We start from the raw sequence: 15,176 nt of genomic DNA on the forward strand, positions 1-15,176 counted from the left end.
TGAAGACAACACCATCAATAACATTCATTTCTTATATCCATGAAAATAGGGAGAAAACAGAGCAAAACATACTTCTTACAACTAGAAAATACTAAAGCCCTGAAACACAAAATACAATGTTGTGATACACACACACAATACACTTCCTCAACTCAAATGCTTGCTTGAGATGGTTGTGTCAGTGAAGTGGCTTTGGTTCTAGAGGAGCTTCCAACGTCCTGTAAAGCCAAAGAGAAGATCAAATAAAGACAAAAACACTGAATAATCTAAATGCAAATACCTTTGCTTCAGTCTTCATCTTTTTCTTTGGTTGGATTTTGCATCTAGCTGCATTGTGGCCAGCTTCCCCACACTTGGAACAATGCATGATCCACCCTCTTCTTCCAATAGTTTCTACAGTCTTCTTCTTCTTCTTTGGTGATTCGTTTTTTCTCAGGCATTAGTTTCTACTTCTCCTTTATCTTCTTCTTAATTTTCTCAGGAATTAAGATAATGTCCTCTCTCGCCTTATCAAGGAACAACTTAGCTATTTGACCATTTATAATTTCAATATTTCTATCTTCTTTGTCTTCCTTCTCACCCTTTCTAGGATTTTGGCCGATTTCATATTTCCAATACTCTTCATCTTCCACTGTCGAAGCTTCAGTAACAAGAGTAACATGAATGCTCCACTCTCTATTTGACTCTTCTTCATCTGTCGTCGCCATAGTTACAGAAACAGGGAACAAAGTTTCTCTCTTTCCTTCGTCGGCTTCCATGGTCACTGTTACAGCAAAAGCAACAGGAACAAAACCTTCTTCATGTTCTTCATCGTCCTCCATAAACCTTCAAGAATCCTAGATTCTCGATTACACTTTCCTAAGCTCACGATTATTTTTCTTGTCCTCAATTCCCAATCTCTATCGAAGAAGACAACGCTAGATAGAGATGTCTTATTTATTTTTTTGTCGGGTTTAGTAGTATTCGGTTTAGGTATTGGGCAATCAGTTTTAAGTAATCGTGATTTTGGTCACTAAACGTGATTTAGTTTAATTTACTAAAATTGTTGAAAATTGATGCAATTGATAGTTTATGGGGACAATTGATGAGTCTGAAAGTCTGGGTTGAAAAATTGTTGGTGTGTTAAGTTTGGGGTGCTAATCGACGTCAACCCTTAAAAATATCGAAAATCTATCTTTATGAAACAAAAATAAAATCTAAAAAATCCTACTTTCAGAAACGGAGGGAGTATATAAGGAATTTTGGCTGTGAATAAAGTTACAACTTTCCTCAGTGATTTACAACAAATCTCAATTTCAATAAGGTTTTTCTTCTCTTCAAGGCCTCATCACATTCTCTTGTAGTTTGATTTATTAGGAATCATCTTTAATGGGGAAGCAATTTAATAAGAAGATCACTTGGGTGATCAAGAATTTCTCCTCTTTGAGTTCTGACAAATTGTATTCTGATCGTTTCGTCGTGGATGGCTGCAAGTGGTAAGAAGATAAGTTTGTCTTCTAATGTCCTTTTCCAAGTTAGGTTTACGGGATATTCTCTTCTGTTTTAGTGATTTGTTTTGATCGTGTTTGCTGTTGCACATGTATGTATCTTTCTGCATATCCCAAGGGAAATAATAACAATGATCACTTGTCTCTGTTTCTGGAAGTCGACAATTCTGGATTATTGCCTATTGGATGGAGAAGACACACAAAATTTTCATTTACCGTATTAAACCAACGTTCAAAAAAACTCTCCAGAAAACATGGTAAAAGCATCTCTGACTCGTCTCCATATTTTTTAAGGCAACAAAGCTTTAAATAATTAGCAGAAAGAAGGACGATCTCATCACGATCGTCTCTAACTCATAAGGTCAGGACAAGTTCGATTTACAAATTGAGATGAATGTTGAGATGGCAAATTTATTTTGACATTTTGCAAGGCTATAATTTTGGTTTGAGTTCTATGTTTTCTCAAGGCTTCTATTGGGTAGTTTTAGATTCATATTTTAGTTGTTTTTGCTCCAATATCCACAGGAGCTAGTCCTTTTGATGCAAATGAACTGATTAGATGATTTTTTTTTTGCTTTGTGATTTTACAGAATTACAACAGTGGTTTGAGCAGAAGAGTCCCGGGTGGGGTCGTTTATCCATGTTGCCTCTTAATGAGCTCCACGCCAAAGATTCCGGATTTCTTGTAAATGGGGATCTCAAAATTTTGGTTGAGATAGATGTTCTTGAAGTTATTGGCAAATTAGATGTGTCAGAGGAAACTTCAACAATAATAGAAACAATAGATGTTAATGGGTTTCAGATTCTTCCTTCACATGTAAGTGTGTGTAGAGTTTATTAAGCCACGAGAAAGAACATAATGTTGATGTCTTAGGTCTCCCAAAACTGTTTTAATCTGACATGGTTATTTATGTCACAGGCAGAATCTGTGAGCCGTATGTTTGAAAGACACTCGGAGCTTGCATCTGAGTTCCGTCCAAAGAACCCAAATCTAAGGACAGCTTACATAAGTTTTCTACTCACTCTGATTGAGACTATGTGCCAGTCACCGCAGGAGCTCTCCCAGGATGATTTGTCTGATGCTTATGCTGCAATGGGATTCATGAGAGATGCTGGATTTAAGCTGGATTGGTTGGAGAAGAAGCTTGATGAGGTGTCAGAGAAAAAGAAGAATGAGAAATCTTCTGAGGCTGGGCTACAAGAAATGGAGGAAGATTTGAGGGACTTGAAGCGGAAGTGTTCAGACATGGAAGATCTAGTTCAGAAAGAGAAGGTGAAGATGTCGGCTGCAAAAGCTCCTCTCTCATTTGATGATGTTGTTTAATGTTCTTGAGATCTTGAAGCACTTGGGAGTTTGGTTCTGGTTTGTTCCTGAGAGAACTCTTAATAGAGACTCATCATCACTCGTAACTTGGAATTGACCATAGAATATATAATTTCTAATAGTATAAGATAAACTACAAACAGTTATATATTTATTATAACTCATTCATTAGGATGAATTGCATATGAAAAGCGATGACGTGTGAACAGGTGACAACAAAGTTTGGGGTTTTTATTGGTTATGGCAAATGTTTGATAACAATATTTTGCTCATTTTATCAAATCATCAAGTTTTGCCTTGTTTCGGTCCGCAGCTATTTTCTTTCTTTGACATGTGAAAGAAAGATGTACAGGAAGAGAAAAAGTCAGATTGCCGTTTCTCTGTGCGCTTGTTAGACCATCTCTAATGGAGGATTTAAACAAATCCTTAGCACTAATCCTTAGCATTATTTGATTATAATAACATTGTAACTCATGAACCTACTAAGAAAAAATCCTTAACTAAGCATTTTAAGGATCAAGTCTTTAGCAACATTCCTCTTCCTTTTCCACTCTCTTGCCTCTTCGCTGCACCAAGGTCTCCGTCGTCCTCGGCGTCGGAAACGTCGTCATGGTCATCGCTCAAACCATCCTCACCCAAGATATCGCCGACGAGATCGCCCTCGTCGACGCCAAGCCCGACAAGCTCCGAGGCGAGATGCTCGATCTCCAGCACGGCGCCGCTTTCCTCCCCCGCACCAGAATCACCGCTTCCGTTGACTACGAAGTCACCGCTGGATCCGATCTCTGACTAAGTTGTAATGATGTTCTTGAACTCTGCGATAGCTTTGATTCCATGGAACTCAACTCTAATGATATAATCTCTGTTTCATATCAGATTTGAAATGATCTTTGGTGTTTGCAGGAAGGAGACTCCTGAGATTTCACAAGAAGAAGACCCATGGAGACGAGGCATTGTGTTGGGAACAACACCTGACGACACCGGGGAGGATCTCTCGAGACGCAATGCGTCCTTAACATCGAGCCCTGTCTCCAAAAGAGTCTACACATGGGAGATATGTGGTTGATCCGGTTACTTCCATGGTGAGTAACTTGGTCACCTTAGTTATACTGTGATTTTTTGCTGTTGTCTTGTTGGGAAGAGATTTTCTTGTCTTGTACTTTTGCCTTAGACAGCGTGTAGATTTAGCAAAACATAAAGGAACAGTTTTCAAGATTTTTTCTACTGGACGGACTTCCGGTCCAAGTCAATCTCACTTAAACATTGCCATAAGTCTATGTCCTGGTCCTTTTTTTCTAATAGTCCTGGTCCTTATTTTGTTTGAGGTTTTCAATTTTCAGTTAATCGAATATAGATATATAAAACTGTTCTAATATCTATGAAATTAGGTGTTTTGACCACACTTGCGGGCTTAATAATTTAATAAAATTATAAAAAAATATACCATAAATTCAAAAACCTTAGAATAAAAGTATTCTCATGTTTTTTAAATATTAATAATTAACCAAATATTAATTTTTTATTTTAATAAAATATCTTTTGTTATGTAAAATAAACTTAAAATATCCATATGTACATAAATTATATTTATTTTAAATACATATGATGTAAAATATTTTAGATAATATAATATAAAATCTTTTAGATAATGATGAATACGAAACTAATAATTTTTTTTAATTTATGGGTAATTATATATTACCAAATATAACCTAATTATTTATTATATAAGAACGATAAAAAAAATCAACGCTATAAATTTAAAATGAGAGAGAACAAATTATTTTGTAAATAATATTATAAATAATTTTGAATCTTCTGCCAACCTTTTCAGAAATTATCAGAATAAATGATTTTGATTGTTTTAGAAATCTATCATAAAAGATAAATTATTATTCTACCTTATGTGTATATATATATATATATATATATATATATAAAATAGATTCGGTTTAATATTACTAAACCAAAATATAATATAAACATATTTTAATATTACTAAATTATAGTATATAAGTTTGGCTATGATATTGTCTTTAGCATATTTTAGTTATTTTCAAGACAGTGATAAATTATCAGTTAAATCACTAAAATTATTTATTAATTAATATTAATAATTAAGTATAAAATATGACTAAACATATAATTATGGAGAGCATAAATATGACTAACGTATGTTAATAAGATAGATAGATTGTTTTATATCTTAATTTTTTAACTTTTATAATATAAATAATTATTTAAAGATAACAACACAATATATAAGAATTATCTTATTTTACATAATTAAAATTATTAATTTAAATTCGTTTTTAACTATATAATAAATTCACAAATAATAGTAAAGATATAGATAAATTATTCTATATCTTATTTTTAAAATTTTAGAACAGAAATAATTATTTTAAGATAACAACACAATATATAAATTATCTTATTTTATTAAAATTAATCTGATTAATATAAATTCGTTTTTAATTATATATACAAATTCATTAAGGATATCATTGACTTTAACCGCTCTAACTTTTAACGTGAGAGTTCTGTTGCAAAAAATCACTTCGCAAATAATAGTATAGATAGATAGATTAACTTCAGCTTCAGTTTAATTATTTTAGTTTAAAACCAATGTATATAATATTTTTTGTGCATTTCGGAAAGACAACACTGTGTGTCGTTTCTTAGTACGCTTGCTAGACAACGTGTCAGTTTAACAAAAAGTTAACAAAGCTATCAAGAGTTTTCAACATTATATTTGTAGTGGGCTGGTCTTTTCGGCCCAAGTCAATATCACTATAACAACGGTGCCATCACTCGTCTGCCTCCTCGTATATATATTTCCTCTCGCGCATGCGACAATCTCAGTTTCTAATGAGAGCTTCGCCTTCGCAAACGTAACCTAAACGATTCTCACTTCCACACGTTTCTCTCAGAGGTAGATCCTTCTACTCAGTTATCTCTTACACTCTCTTCTTAATGTCGATTCTGATAATCTGTTTTTGAAATTGAAGAGTGTGTACAAGCTTCTAGAACACGAAATTAGGGTTTTTTTCTGATCAAAATCGTTGCTTGATTAGGAATCATTCAAAGATCAATGGGGAAGGAAGCTGATAAGAAGTTGTTCACTTGGGTGATTAGGAACTTCTGTTCTCTGCAATCCATGAAAGTTTATTCTGATGAGTTCGTTGCTGGTGGCTGCAAATGGTAGGAAAAGATTGCTACTTTTTTCTACTAACTTCGTCCATTTATATATTTATTTTACTGGTTTTTTTTCCTTTTCATGAAGGCGTCTTGTTGCTTTTCCTAAAGGAAATGGTGGTGTTAAGTGTTTGTCTCTGTATCTGGAGGTTGCTGGTAGTCAATCATTGCCCTATGGATGGAGAAGACGAACAGAAATGTACTTATGTGTAGTGAATCGAGTTTCGACTGAACTCTTCCAAACCAAAGGTGATTGTTTCTAGTCTCCAACTGGAGTTCTGTGTTGCTAAAGCGTGTTTGAGCTCGGTTGATTTAGATTTTGGTTTCATAGTTTATGCTCCTAGTTCATTGTTAACAGAGATGTTTTCAGTATATATAGCTCATGTATGGCTTGATTTTATGTGAAGTCAATGATAAGATGTAGGGTTTTTTTTTAACAGGTACATACCACTGGTTTGATGCGAAGGACTTCGACTGGGGTTTTACGTCAATGCTTCCACTTGACAAAATTTATGATAAAGATGGTGGATTCCTGGTAAACGGAGACCTCAAGATTGTTGCTGAGGTATATGTTCTTGAAGCTATTGGAAAACTAGATGTACCAGATGGAATTGGAGAGGAATCCGGATCAGAGAAGATGGTAGAGGAAGATGATGGTGCGGAGTCTAATGATTTACTTGAGGTTTCAGTAAATGAAAGCACCGACGTCAATGGCTTTCAAGTCCTTCCTTCACAGGTATTAAATCAATGTGTCCGTCCTTCCTTCACTCGCACATAAATTCAGTGAACATAAGAAAGAAGAAAAAAGTTTCTTGATATATGTCTGTGTGAGTTGCAGAATATGAGGGAAACTGGAATATTGGAGTATTTTGTGGTCTGCTTTGAGTGTTTTCAAGTCTCCGATAACTGCCCCATGAATGTTAGGTTTTACATTATTCATCTTTTTTTAACTTGCAGGTGGAAACCATGAGCCGTATATTTGAAAGACACCCTGACATTGCATCAAAGTTCCGTCCAAAGAATGAGCATCTTAGGACTGCTTACATCAACGTCCTCCTCAGCCTGATTAACACGCTGTGCCAGTCGACTCAGGAAATCTCCAAGGATGATCTGACTGACGCATATGCTTCCCTCTCGTTCTTGACAAAGGCAGGGCTGAATTTAGATTGGTTGAAAGAGAAATTGGAAAAAATGTCAGAAAAGAAGGAGAAACAGGAAGCTGGCGAGAAAAGGATGCAAGAGATAGAGGAAGAGTTGAAGGATTTGAAGCAGAAGTGCTTAAACCTAGAAGCAGAGCTGGAGAAGGAGAAAGCAGATGTGTCTGTAGCCAGAGCTCCCCTATCATTCGATGATGTCGTTTGATGGGTTTAAGTTGGTGTTCTAAGTCGCTTGGATTTTTAGTTCTATTTGGTTTTCTAGTCTTAGTTCTGTTTGGTTTTCTGGTCTCAGCAATGATCTGAGCCTTTAGGACTCTATAGGTTTCTTTAATTGCAATGTATTTCTTGACGGAAAAGTAACTATCTTTGCATATAGTCATTTCCCAAAGAAGAAGCAAGACGTGTGATGCCATTAATAGTAATCTGTTACATAATTATGACTAGGTAATGTATTAAGTTACGATTAGATGATAGATCACGTTGATTTGGGATACATGCATCTTGTTTAATATATATTTCAGTTACAAGAAGACAATCCTCAAACACACAAAACTCACAGTTACTGAATCTGCAAGTAAAGCTTCTCTCTCTGTATCAAGAAAAACTCAGCTCGTATCAAATGTGGAACGGTGATGGAACAGTGGAGTTCAATGGCTTTCTAGTTCTCTATTCAGAGGTAAGAACACTTATTGTTTCCCTTAACAGTTATCACTTTGGTTGTCTTTCTTACATTAGACTAGTTGTTCTCAGGTAGAGTATGTGAGAAGAATCTTTGAAAGACACCCAGAAACAGCTTTGAATCTTCGTCCAAAGAACCAACTGGTGAAGAATGCGTACATGAACACCCTCCTCGACCTCATCGATATAACTTGCTTAGCCCCTCAGGAGCTCACGGAGGAGGAGCTTAGAGATGCTGAGAACACGCTTTTGGATTTGGAAGGGGTAGGTTTCGAGTTGGACTGGTTGAAGAGGAAGCTGGAAGAGCTTTGCGTGAAGAAGAAGAAAATGGAAGCGCGTGGTGCACGCATGAGAGAGCTTCATAGAATGATTATGGAACAGAGACAAGTGTTGCTTGAGCTTGAAGTTGAACGGAAGAATGAAGAGAACGAGGCTGTTTCCGACAGTGCTCGACTTGGTTTCGAGGATGTTGTTTGAATGGAAACTGACTTGTGAAGAAGCCTTATTGTTTTCAGGTTTCTACTCATGTGCTTAAGAATATGTGGCGTTAATTTATTACAAGAATGATTGAATAAAAGGACCAAAGGGTCCACATCTTCTGTACCTTAACTTTTATTTATTAGGTAGTGATCTAGGCTCTAGGTCACATCTAAAGTACTCTGCCATAAAAGGTCCCTTTAAGGTACATCTAATCTGCACTTGTTCTTTTCCCTCCGACCAGGCTCCATCAATATCACCTTTTAGCCATTCCTGGATGGCAGAACTCACTTCTCTAAATACTTCTTCAGCCTCTTTTCTTACATTTCATACTTCTGCATCTGCGCTAGCCTTTCATAACAGTATCTTGTGCCTCGTGGTCAATAATATCCATACTATCCTAGTTGATAAAAAAAAAAAAAAAAAATCCCATACTATCCAGTGTACTAAACTTATAGAGTTTGCTTCCTTTGGGTGATTCTGATCAGTGGACAACTCTATAGAGGTTAGGCCTAGGCCTTTGGGTATCCGTTGGTGTTCGGATCGGGTTTTTCGGATTTTTGGGTTTTCGGGTTTACGCTCCTAGGTCCCATAGTAAAATTTCATTAGTATGGGTCGGGTTCGGATAATAAAACTTCAGGTCCGGTTAAAAATTATATTGCATCCTAAAACCCATAAAGTAAACATATATCATTCGGGTTCGGATTATATCAGTTCGGTTCGAATATAACCAAAGTAAAAATACAAAAACTTAAAGAAAAACATAAAGAAAAACAACTAAATTAATAAAAATTAATCTATCACACATAAAATTGCTAAAATAACAATAAAATGTTAAATTAAGCATGAAAACAAACATTATTTGTAAACAATATACATTATATTATAGAGAGTAGACTTGTTATTCCAATGAACAAATTATATATTACTTATTTATAACTAATTGTGTACTTAAAACATTTTTAATATTGTTAATATTTATTATTATATATCATATTACCATGAATATTAAATTTAATAACTAAAATACTTATATATATTTTAAAATATTTATATTAACTATTAGTTTCGAATTTTTCGGGTTACCCGTTCGGGTTCGGTTAATAACACTTCGGGTTCGAATATTTTTATACCACCCTACAAGAGCCGTTCGGGTATTTTTACATTTCGAGTCGGATAATGGCTCGGGTTTTTCGGTTCGGGTTCGGTTCAGATTTCGGGTTCCGGATTTTATGCCCAGGCCTAATAGAGGTTATAAACAAAAGACACTGAAATATCTCAACCAGGAGGAGCTGAAACAGGGGAGATGGCCAATACAAATCTTTTGCATAAGGAAAAGAAAAAAGCAGTTGATTTGCAGATTCGTTTCATGATTGGGACCTCGTGCAGATGGTCAATGTCTATGACGCAAGCTATCTATCATTGTTAGACACACAAGCATCTCCACAGAAAATGACAAGACTTTATAATTTGGTTGTGTTTTCCATATCAACTGAAAAAGAGGCTTGTAATGCTGAGTTTGCTCTTCAGTATATAGGTGAGGACAGATTCAAGCATCCATAACTGTTAAATTAATTAGCAATTGTAATTGTTTTCTCGTACTTTAAAATTGTCCTGATTAGCCATTAATAATTCTATTCTCTGCAAATTTCGAACAACAACTAAATTACTGTGCTATCAGTCGACAGCCCTATTTAGGCAGTCAGACAACAACTACGGATCCGACAGAAGGCTGCTGTTTGACTTGTGAATTTGCGAACTAGGTTTTGTGTCTATAGCTTTGAGTTCAATTTCAATTTCAATCCTAATTGAGGCACTGGTTTACATGGGGCCAAAATATGAAAAATTGGGCTATATACAAAGGCGAAAACCAGAACACAAACACGTAGATATTCTAATGAACAATAATCCAAATTGAAAATAAAATCTTGAATCTTATTCAAGTCTAGAGAAAACTTGTGGTCGACTAACAATACACACCTCAGGTAAAAACATATATAGTCTAACATGTCACACTAGAAAAGAATTTAAAAAAAAAGATAATACAAGAGAAGAGAATGGGATCAGATAGAGCTAATACGTAAGATGCCATCATCGCGGCGAATCAAACCAATAGGGAACAACAAAGTTCATCATTCATCATTCCCATTCTCTTGTCTCTTTTAGTGACCCAACCAACATCACCAAAATAAAACCAAACAAAAACGTACAGTAAAGCATGGAAAAAATTTAAGAGGACAAGAGAGAGATCAGATAGAGCTAATACGTAAGATGCCATCATTTCGGCGAATCAAACCAATAGGGAACAAAGAAAAGTTCAATCATCATCTCTCTCTCTCTCTTTCTCCTCTTTTGTAAATTATCTTCAGAATCGATCCATTTTATTTTCAACGGAATTATGGAGACTACAATTAACTAAAACAACTCACATAAGATCGAAACTTGAAATCTGAAAACTCAATGGGGATGGATTGAAACAGAGCCGTCGAGAATTTGAGTACGGATTAAGCCTGTATATATACATCCATAAACTTAGGGTTTCCTCTTCAACGGACGTAAATACCCCCCAGCTGTTTTCTTCCATTAACAAACAATAATGGGCTATTGTTTGTAACCGTGAAGTTTTATTATGGGCCGAAAATCAAAATAACGAAGCTTTCTGTCTCTCTCTTTACAAGCCTCATGTTTGGTCCTGGTGCAACGTTCTTTGGTTCTTTTCCTTTCTCTTTTTCTTCAGTTGGTGGGTAGCATCATGTTGATTTGTGTTAACTAACTGCTATGCATCATGTCCCACGCCAATCTATCTTTTAAAAAAAGAATTATCCAATTTGTGTGTGCATTACCTTACAATGGAGAGGTAGCTCACAGCAGAAGTAGAGTTAGGTTTTATACAGCAACGAAATGGTAGAAATTAGAAGACATGCAAAATCATTCCCTTTCTTTAACAATGGAAAGCTTCCATACCGACTAAGACAATGTATCTTAAAATTAAATTCAATACATAGAACTATAACAATCGGACATAATTAAGATGCTAAGTAGCAGCAGTTCACCTCTCTGTATAACAAAAGGTTCGCTTGCTGCAACTGCTTGTATTCCTTTGTTGTAAATGATCGAAGAATGGTTAAGATCCTTACGCATTTTAATGAACAAGCGGGTCTTGAGTGAAAAAGAACTGCCAAAACAGGTTTCGTTATGGGTTGTTAAAGATTCACCGAGGGCAAGAGTTTTGAGACCAAAGTATTTTACCTCAAATGATTTGCCGGAATTTTCAAATTCCAGCATGCTCAATGCAACTTCACAGCTTTGCGAAACAATCGGCTCAGGGTCCCTTGAGAATTCCTGTAGCAATGCAATGCTCTGCTCATCTGACAAAATAAGCCCAAAAATGCAAGAAAGTGAGTAAAGACAATCAAGTTGTGATAGTTCATCTGATGAATGAATACCTGCAATAGAACCAAGCGCTTCTGCAGCCTCGTGTCTAACCATTGGGTGCTCATTCAAATCTCTCAGTATTTTGCTTAGTGTTGCTAGGGCAGCTTTGTTTTGCAATTGCCCCAAGACATAAGCAACCTACACACAATGTATTAACAAAAAGAAATGACAATTTCATTTAAGAGAAGAATGAAACAAAGATTCAAGATAAAAAGATCTTAACACACATACACACATGCAAGTTCCTGAACATGTTTGGAAAGTAGTTATCACTAACAAACAACGAGTCAGTGACCAAACTGAAAGTCATCAAAAGAAGGAAACTTGACAAACCTCATGACGTAGAAGGGCACTATCAGCACTCAAAGAATCAACAATAGCAGAAACAGCCTCGTCTCCACCATGATTCCTTAGAGCGAAAAGAGCAGCATATCTCTCATACATGCCTTTTGTTTCATCCATAAGAATCTCCCTGTGTAATTCAATGAGCTGTCACAAACTGGAAAATCATCTCCTAGAAGTTCTCGAGTTGAGCAAGCTTAGACGAACCTCAGTTGGTGGACAGAGGAGAAAGCAGCAGCTGGAGCCGCTGGGTCAACAGACATGAAAGGTGATCTCTCTGTCGTGTCTGACTGGTTCTTCTCCGCATCAACACTACTCAACTCTTCGATCCTTTTGAGAGCTAACTCACATGTCTCCCGAACCTCCTGAGCAGGATCCAAGATCAAGCTTTTCTTCAATATCTCAGCATTACCAGCTAAACCAATGGCTCCAAGAGCTTCTGCTGCCTGTTAACACAAGATCGCATCAGCAACATAAACTACTGATACAGAAGAAACAATTGACTATAGCACAAGGATGATCATCAGCTATATACTCAACTCATGGCGTACAATAGGATGCAAGGACATGTCGTTAAGAACGGACTCAAGAGCAGGAACAGCTTCAGCATCTTGCATCTGTCCCAACGCAAACGCAGCTTCATGTGCCAACAAGTTGGATGAGTCTCTGGATGCTGCAGGAGAAAAGGAAAGTCAAAGCTTGAATCTTTACAACGTTTGTTTTGCATATTCAATACAAGAGAAGAGAGTCCACACGACCACTAAAAATCCTACTCAAATTAATATCTCTAATATTCTACTCAAAGTGACAATCTTTTTGGTTCGCTCTCGTGCAAATGAAACTGAATGAAGCAAAGAGAGCAGAGGAGACTGAACAAACCGAGGATTAGAGCGTTGCGAGGAGCAGGGCCTTTCAAGTTGCGAAGGGAGAAGAGAGCTCTAAATCGCTCTGAGATCGGCTGCGACTGATCCAACAACCGCTCGCACAGAAACTTCTCCAGTTTACTTACTCCGCCGTTCTCCGTTGATGAAACTGAACCGTTAGTTGCCATCGCAAATTGGATTGGCCGGCGGCAGCTGAAGAACCTGGGTTTCCGATTAGTGTTACGACGGAGTAACAGAGCCGACGACGACTAGGGTTTGTTTTTGTATGCAAAGAGGTGAGAATCCGATTCGCGGGACCTACCCCGGTAATAACCAAATTTATTGTTTGCTCCAATAGTAATCTTATAATTGTAAATTGACCCCATAGTTTGTATAAGTTTTATCGGTAATTCGAAAATAAAAAGAAATATGCGGGACGTAATATCAAATTTGGTATCTGCTCCAATAATAATAATCTCATAATCGTAATTCGACCCCATAGTTTCAATTATTCCCCGCGAAAGTTTATCATTTGTCGTCTGGTCTGTTGGAGTGTTGTTGATTCGCTTAAGAGATTAACCACAGCGACGTTTCAACCGTTTTTATTCCTCAATTCGGAGAAGGTGATTGGATACTCTGAGGGGTGGAATCATCTCGAGAATTCATTCGATTGATCGATGAATCCTAGAAGGTTAGATCCAAGCTCTCGAATGTTTTTCTTCTATTCGATTTTGTTTGGAAATAGAAATGATCTGGCCGATCTGGCGATTCTATATTATGCTGTCATGAGCTGTGTAATCCGTAGATTAGGGTTCATCGGGCCCAGATGTCGTCGATATTGTAGGACTGTTGCTCTGAGTAGATCACTCCCGATTCGTATAGCTTAGAATTAGCTTATAAATAATTCAAAATCTGGATCTAAAATTAGCTGCGATTGAAAGCTGTAGAAGAGATTAAGAAGAACACTAAGTTTCATACTTGCTAATGACTCAAGGTGTTTATATAAGCTTTGAGTCGAAGATGGTAACTGAGGGTCTGATGTTTGTGTGGGTTTTGCAGGGAGCCTCGGGGTGGAAGAGGTGCGCTCTTTGATGGCATTGAAGAGGGAGGAATCAGAGCTGCTTCTTCTTCTTCTTACACCTCTCATGAAATCAATGAGCACGAGAATGAGCGTGCTTTGGAAGGGTTGCAAGACAGAGTCATTCTCTTGAAACGAGTAAGCCTGATTGATTCGATTCTTCTCGCATGTTCAAAACGTTTGGTTCTAATGTGTGTGAATGAAACTTGCGAGCATAAATATCACTACAAACACGAAGCTTTGTAACAAAAAGTCTGTAGATGGAACAAAGCCATGATAAAAGTTAGTAGTAGTGAAATACTATTGCATTACATTTGAGACAAGCCCCCACAGTTGTTTTTAAGAAGCCCTAACATAGCTTCACATTTCTTGTAACGTTGTTACATGTAAGTTGGACTCTATATGATTCTGATTCGTCTCTTTTTCATCACAGCTTTCTGGTGATATAAACGAAGAGGTAGATGCTCATAACCGTGTGCTTGACAGAATGGTATTTCCCATCCTTTTCTTCTATTTTTTTCTTCACGTTTTAGCTCAGAGAGATGCCATTGTTACTGAACATTTTGCAAGGTTTCTAAAATGTTGTAGGGTAATGATATGGATTCGTCAAGGGGAATTCTTTCAGGAACCATGGACCGGTTTAAAACGGTAACTAGCTTCACAATGTGTTGTAAATAAAAACTTAGAGTCTCTAATGTTGAAAATTGAAAGGAATTCTTGCAGGTGTTTGAGACAAAATCAAGCCGAAGAATGCTGACACTCGTAGCATCGTTCGTCGGCTTATTTCTAGTCATTTACTATCTTACTCGTTAGATTTGGCAAACCTACTCTGAACATCTATCCATTGGCCTTATGATATTTTCAGTGTCTATGTTGGCTCTTGCATGTGTAATGAATGATATATGCCCCTAGTGTTATAGTATGATCCAGTGCCTCTTTACTCCAATGTAGAATATGAAAAAGTAGAATATTGATTTGCCGTAAATGCAGTAATGAAATGGGACAAAAATTGATGCACCAGCCGGGAATCGAACCCGGGTCTGTACCGTGGCAGGGTACTATTCTACCACTAGACCACTGGTGCTTGTTGAACATTATTTAACATAACGTTTTATCAGTCGCTAGACAGCCTGCTTT

At 36.7% G+C, this 15,176-nt stretch overlaps 5 protein-coding genes and 3 non-coding genes across 9 annotated transcripts; 4 read left to right on the forward strand and 4 right to left on the reverse strand.

Moving 5' to 3' along the window:
• The first annotated feature begins 1,281 nt into the window (after positions 1 to 1,281).
• LOC108816279 (protein RESTRICTED TEV MOVEMENT 3-like) lies at positions 1,282 to 3,013 on the forward strand. The gene is made up of 3 exons (XM_056990708.1): positions 1,282 to 1,744; positions 2,078 to 2,304; positions 2,407 to 3,013. Exons 1-3 carry the CDS (start codon positions 1,582 to 1,584, stop codon positions 2,809 to 2,811), a joined length of 795 nt encoding a protein of 264 aa, XP_056846688.1. The 5' UTR covers positions 1,282 to 1,581; the 3' UTR covers positions 2,812 to 3,013.
• Positions 3,014 to 5,622: 2,609 nt separating this feature from the next.
• On the forward strand, positions 5,623 to 7,538 carry LOC108816278 (MATH domain and coiled-coil domain-containing protein At3g58270). 2 transcript variants are annotated; one of them, XM_018588857.2, is made up of 5 exons: positions 5,623 to 5,746; positions 5,889 to 6,015; positions 6,098 to 6,258; positions 6,450 to 6,745; positions 6,967 to 7,538. In XM_018588857.2, exons 2-5 carry the CDS (start codon positions 5,906 to 5,908, stop codon positions 7,369 to 7,371), a joined length of 972 nt encoding a protein of 323 aa, XP_018444359.2. In that variant the 5' UTR covers positions 5,623 to 5,746; positions 5,889 to 5,905; the 3' UTR covers positions 7,372 to 7,538. The 2 variants fall into 2 exon arrangements, with proteins under 2 accessions (XP_018444359.2, XP_056846208.1); XM_056990228.1 differs by lacking the exon at positions 5,623 to 5,746 and having other exon boundaries at positions 5,916 to 6,015; positions 6,159 to 6,258.
• On the forward strand, positions 7,535 to 8,423 carry LOC108816280 (MATH domain and coiled-coil domain-containing protein At2g42465-like). Its single transcript, XM_018588859.2, has 3 exons — positions 7,535 to 7,610; positions 7,688 to 7,842; positions 7,917 to 8,423. The coding sequence occupies exons 2-3, from the start codon at positions 7,786 to 7,788 to the stop codon at positions 8,319 to 8,321; spliced, it is 462 nt and encodes a 153-aa protein (XP_018444361.2). The 5' UTR covers positions 7,535 to 7,610; positions 7,688 to 7,785; the 3' UTR covers positions 8,322 to 8,423.
• Positions 8,424 to 10,376: 1,953 nt separating this feature from the next.
• LOC130498221 (small nucleolar RNA Z102/R77) lies at positions 10,377 to 10,466 on the reverse strand. The gene has a single exon (XR_008937142.1). It is a non-coding gene; the product is annotated as a small nucleolar RNA Z102/R77 (small nucleolar RNA).
• A 98-nt stretch (positions 10,467 to 10,564) lies between these two features.
• LOC130498220 (small nucleolar RNA Z102/R77) lies at positions 10,565 to 10,656 on the reverse strand. The gene has a single exon (XR_008937141.1). It is a non-coding gene; the product is annotated as a small nucleolar RNA Z102/R77 (small nucleolar RNA).
• A 581-nt stretch (positions 10,657 to 11,237) lies between these two features.
• On the reverse strand, positions 11,238 to 13,206 carry LOC108817939 (deoxyhypusine hydroxylase). Its single transcript, XM_018590767.2, has 7 exons — positions 12,978 to 13,206; positions 12,638 to 12,771; positions 12,306 to 12,544; positions 12,090 to 12,228; positions 11,768 to 11,894; positions 11,571 to 11,689; positions 11,238 to 11,496 (listed from the first exon to the last, which is right to left on the reverse strand). The coding sequence occupies exons 1-7, from the start codon at positions 13,147 to 13,149 to the stop codon at positions 11,464 to 11,466; spliced, it is 963 nt and encodes a 320-aa protein (XP_018446269.2). The 5' UTR covers positions 13,150 to 13,206; the 3' UTR covers positions 11,238 to 11,463.
• Positions 13,207 to 13,468: 262 nt separating this feature from the next.
• On the forward strand, positions 13,469 to 14,985 carry LOC108817941 (bet1-like SNARE 1-1). The gene is made up of 5 exons (XM_018590769.2): positions 13,469 to 13,652; positions 14,021 to 14,177; positions 14,473 to 14,529; positions 14,628 to 14,687; positions 14,763 to 14,985. The coding sequence occupies exons 1-5, from the start codon at positions 13,639 to 13,641 to the stop codon at positions 14,850 to 14,852; spliced, it is 378 nt and encodes a 125-aa protein (XP_018446271.1). The 5' UTR covers positions 13,469 to 13,638; the 3' UTR covers positions 14,853 to 14,985.
• Positions 14,986 to 15,052: 67 nt separating this feature from the next.
• On the reverse strand, positions 15,053 to 15,123 carry TRNAG-GCC (transfer RNA glycine (anticodon GCC)). Its single transcript has one exon. It is a non-coding gene; the product is annotated as a tRNA-Gly (tRNA).
• Between the last annotated feature and the right edge of the window lie 53 nt (positions 15,124 to 15,176).

Source organism: Raphanus sativus, chromosome 7, assembly GCF_000801105.2.
Source record: "Raphanus sativus cultivar WK10039 chromosome 7, ASM80110v3, whole genome shotgun sequence".
NCBI classification, from domain to species: Eukaryota; Viridiplantae; Streptophyta; class Magnoliopsida; order Brassicales; family Brassicaceae; genus Raphanus; species Raphanus sativus.

Excerpts from the sequence above, each read along its gene's own strand:
- LOC108816279 (XM_056990708.1), top strand. The coding sequence starts at position 1,582 with ATGTATCTTTCTGCATATCCCAAGGGAAATAATAACAATGATCACTTG. Across the intron at positions 1,745-2,077 it reads AAAACTCTCCAGAAAACATG|AATTACAACAGTGGTTTGAG; the intron begins GTAAAAGCATCT and ends GTGATTTTACAG. Across the intron at positions 2,305-2,406 it reads TTCAGATTCTTCCTTCACAT|GCAGAATCTGTGAGCCGTAT; the intron begins GTAAGTGTGTGT and ends TTTATGTCACAG.
- LOC108816278 (XM_018588857.2), top strand. The coding sequence starts at position 5,906 with ATGGGGAAGGAAGCTGATAAGAAGTTGTTCACTTGGGTGATTAGGAAC. Across the intron at positions 6,016-6,097 it reads GTTGCTGGTGGCTGCAAATG|GCGTCTTGTTGCTTTTCCTA; the intron begins GTAGGAAAAGAT and ends CTTTTCATGAAG. Across the intron at positions 6,259-6,449 it reads TGAACTCTTCCAAACCAAAG|GTACATACCACTGGTTTGAT; the intron begins GTGATTGTTTCT and ends TTTTTTTAACAG.
- LOC108816280 (XM_018588859.2), top strand. The coding sequence starts at position 7,786 with ATGTGGAACGGTGATGGAACAGTGGAGTTCAATGGCTTTCTAGTTCTC. Across the intron at positions 7,843-7,916 it reads TTCTAGTTCTCTATTCAGAG|GTAGAGTATGTGAGAAGAAT; the intron begins GTAAGAACACTT and ends AGTTGTTCTCAG.
- LOC108817939 (XM_018590767.2), bottom strand. The coding sequence starts at position 13,149 with ATGGCAACTAACGGTTCAGTTTCATCAACGGAGAACGGCGGAGTAAGT. Across the intron at positions 12,772-12,977 it reads TCGCAACGCTCTAATCCTCG|CATCCAGAGACTCATCCAAC; the intron begins GTTTGTTCAGTC and ends TTTCTCCTGCAG. Across the intron at positions 12,545-12,637 it reads ATCCTATTGTACGCCATGAG|GCAGCAGAAGCTCTTGGAGC; the intron begins TTGAGTATATAG and ends TTGTGTTAACAG.
- LOC108817941 (XM_018590769.2), top strand. Across the intron at positions 14,530-14,627 it reads ACCGTGTGCTTGACAGAATG|GGTAATGATATGGATTCGTC; the intron begins GTATTTCCCATC and ends AAAATGTTGTAG. Across the intron at positions 14,688-14,762 it reads CCATGGACCGGTTTAAAACG|GTGTTTGAGACAAAATCAAG; the intron begins GTAACTAGCTTC and ends GAATTCTTGCAG.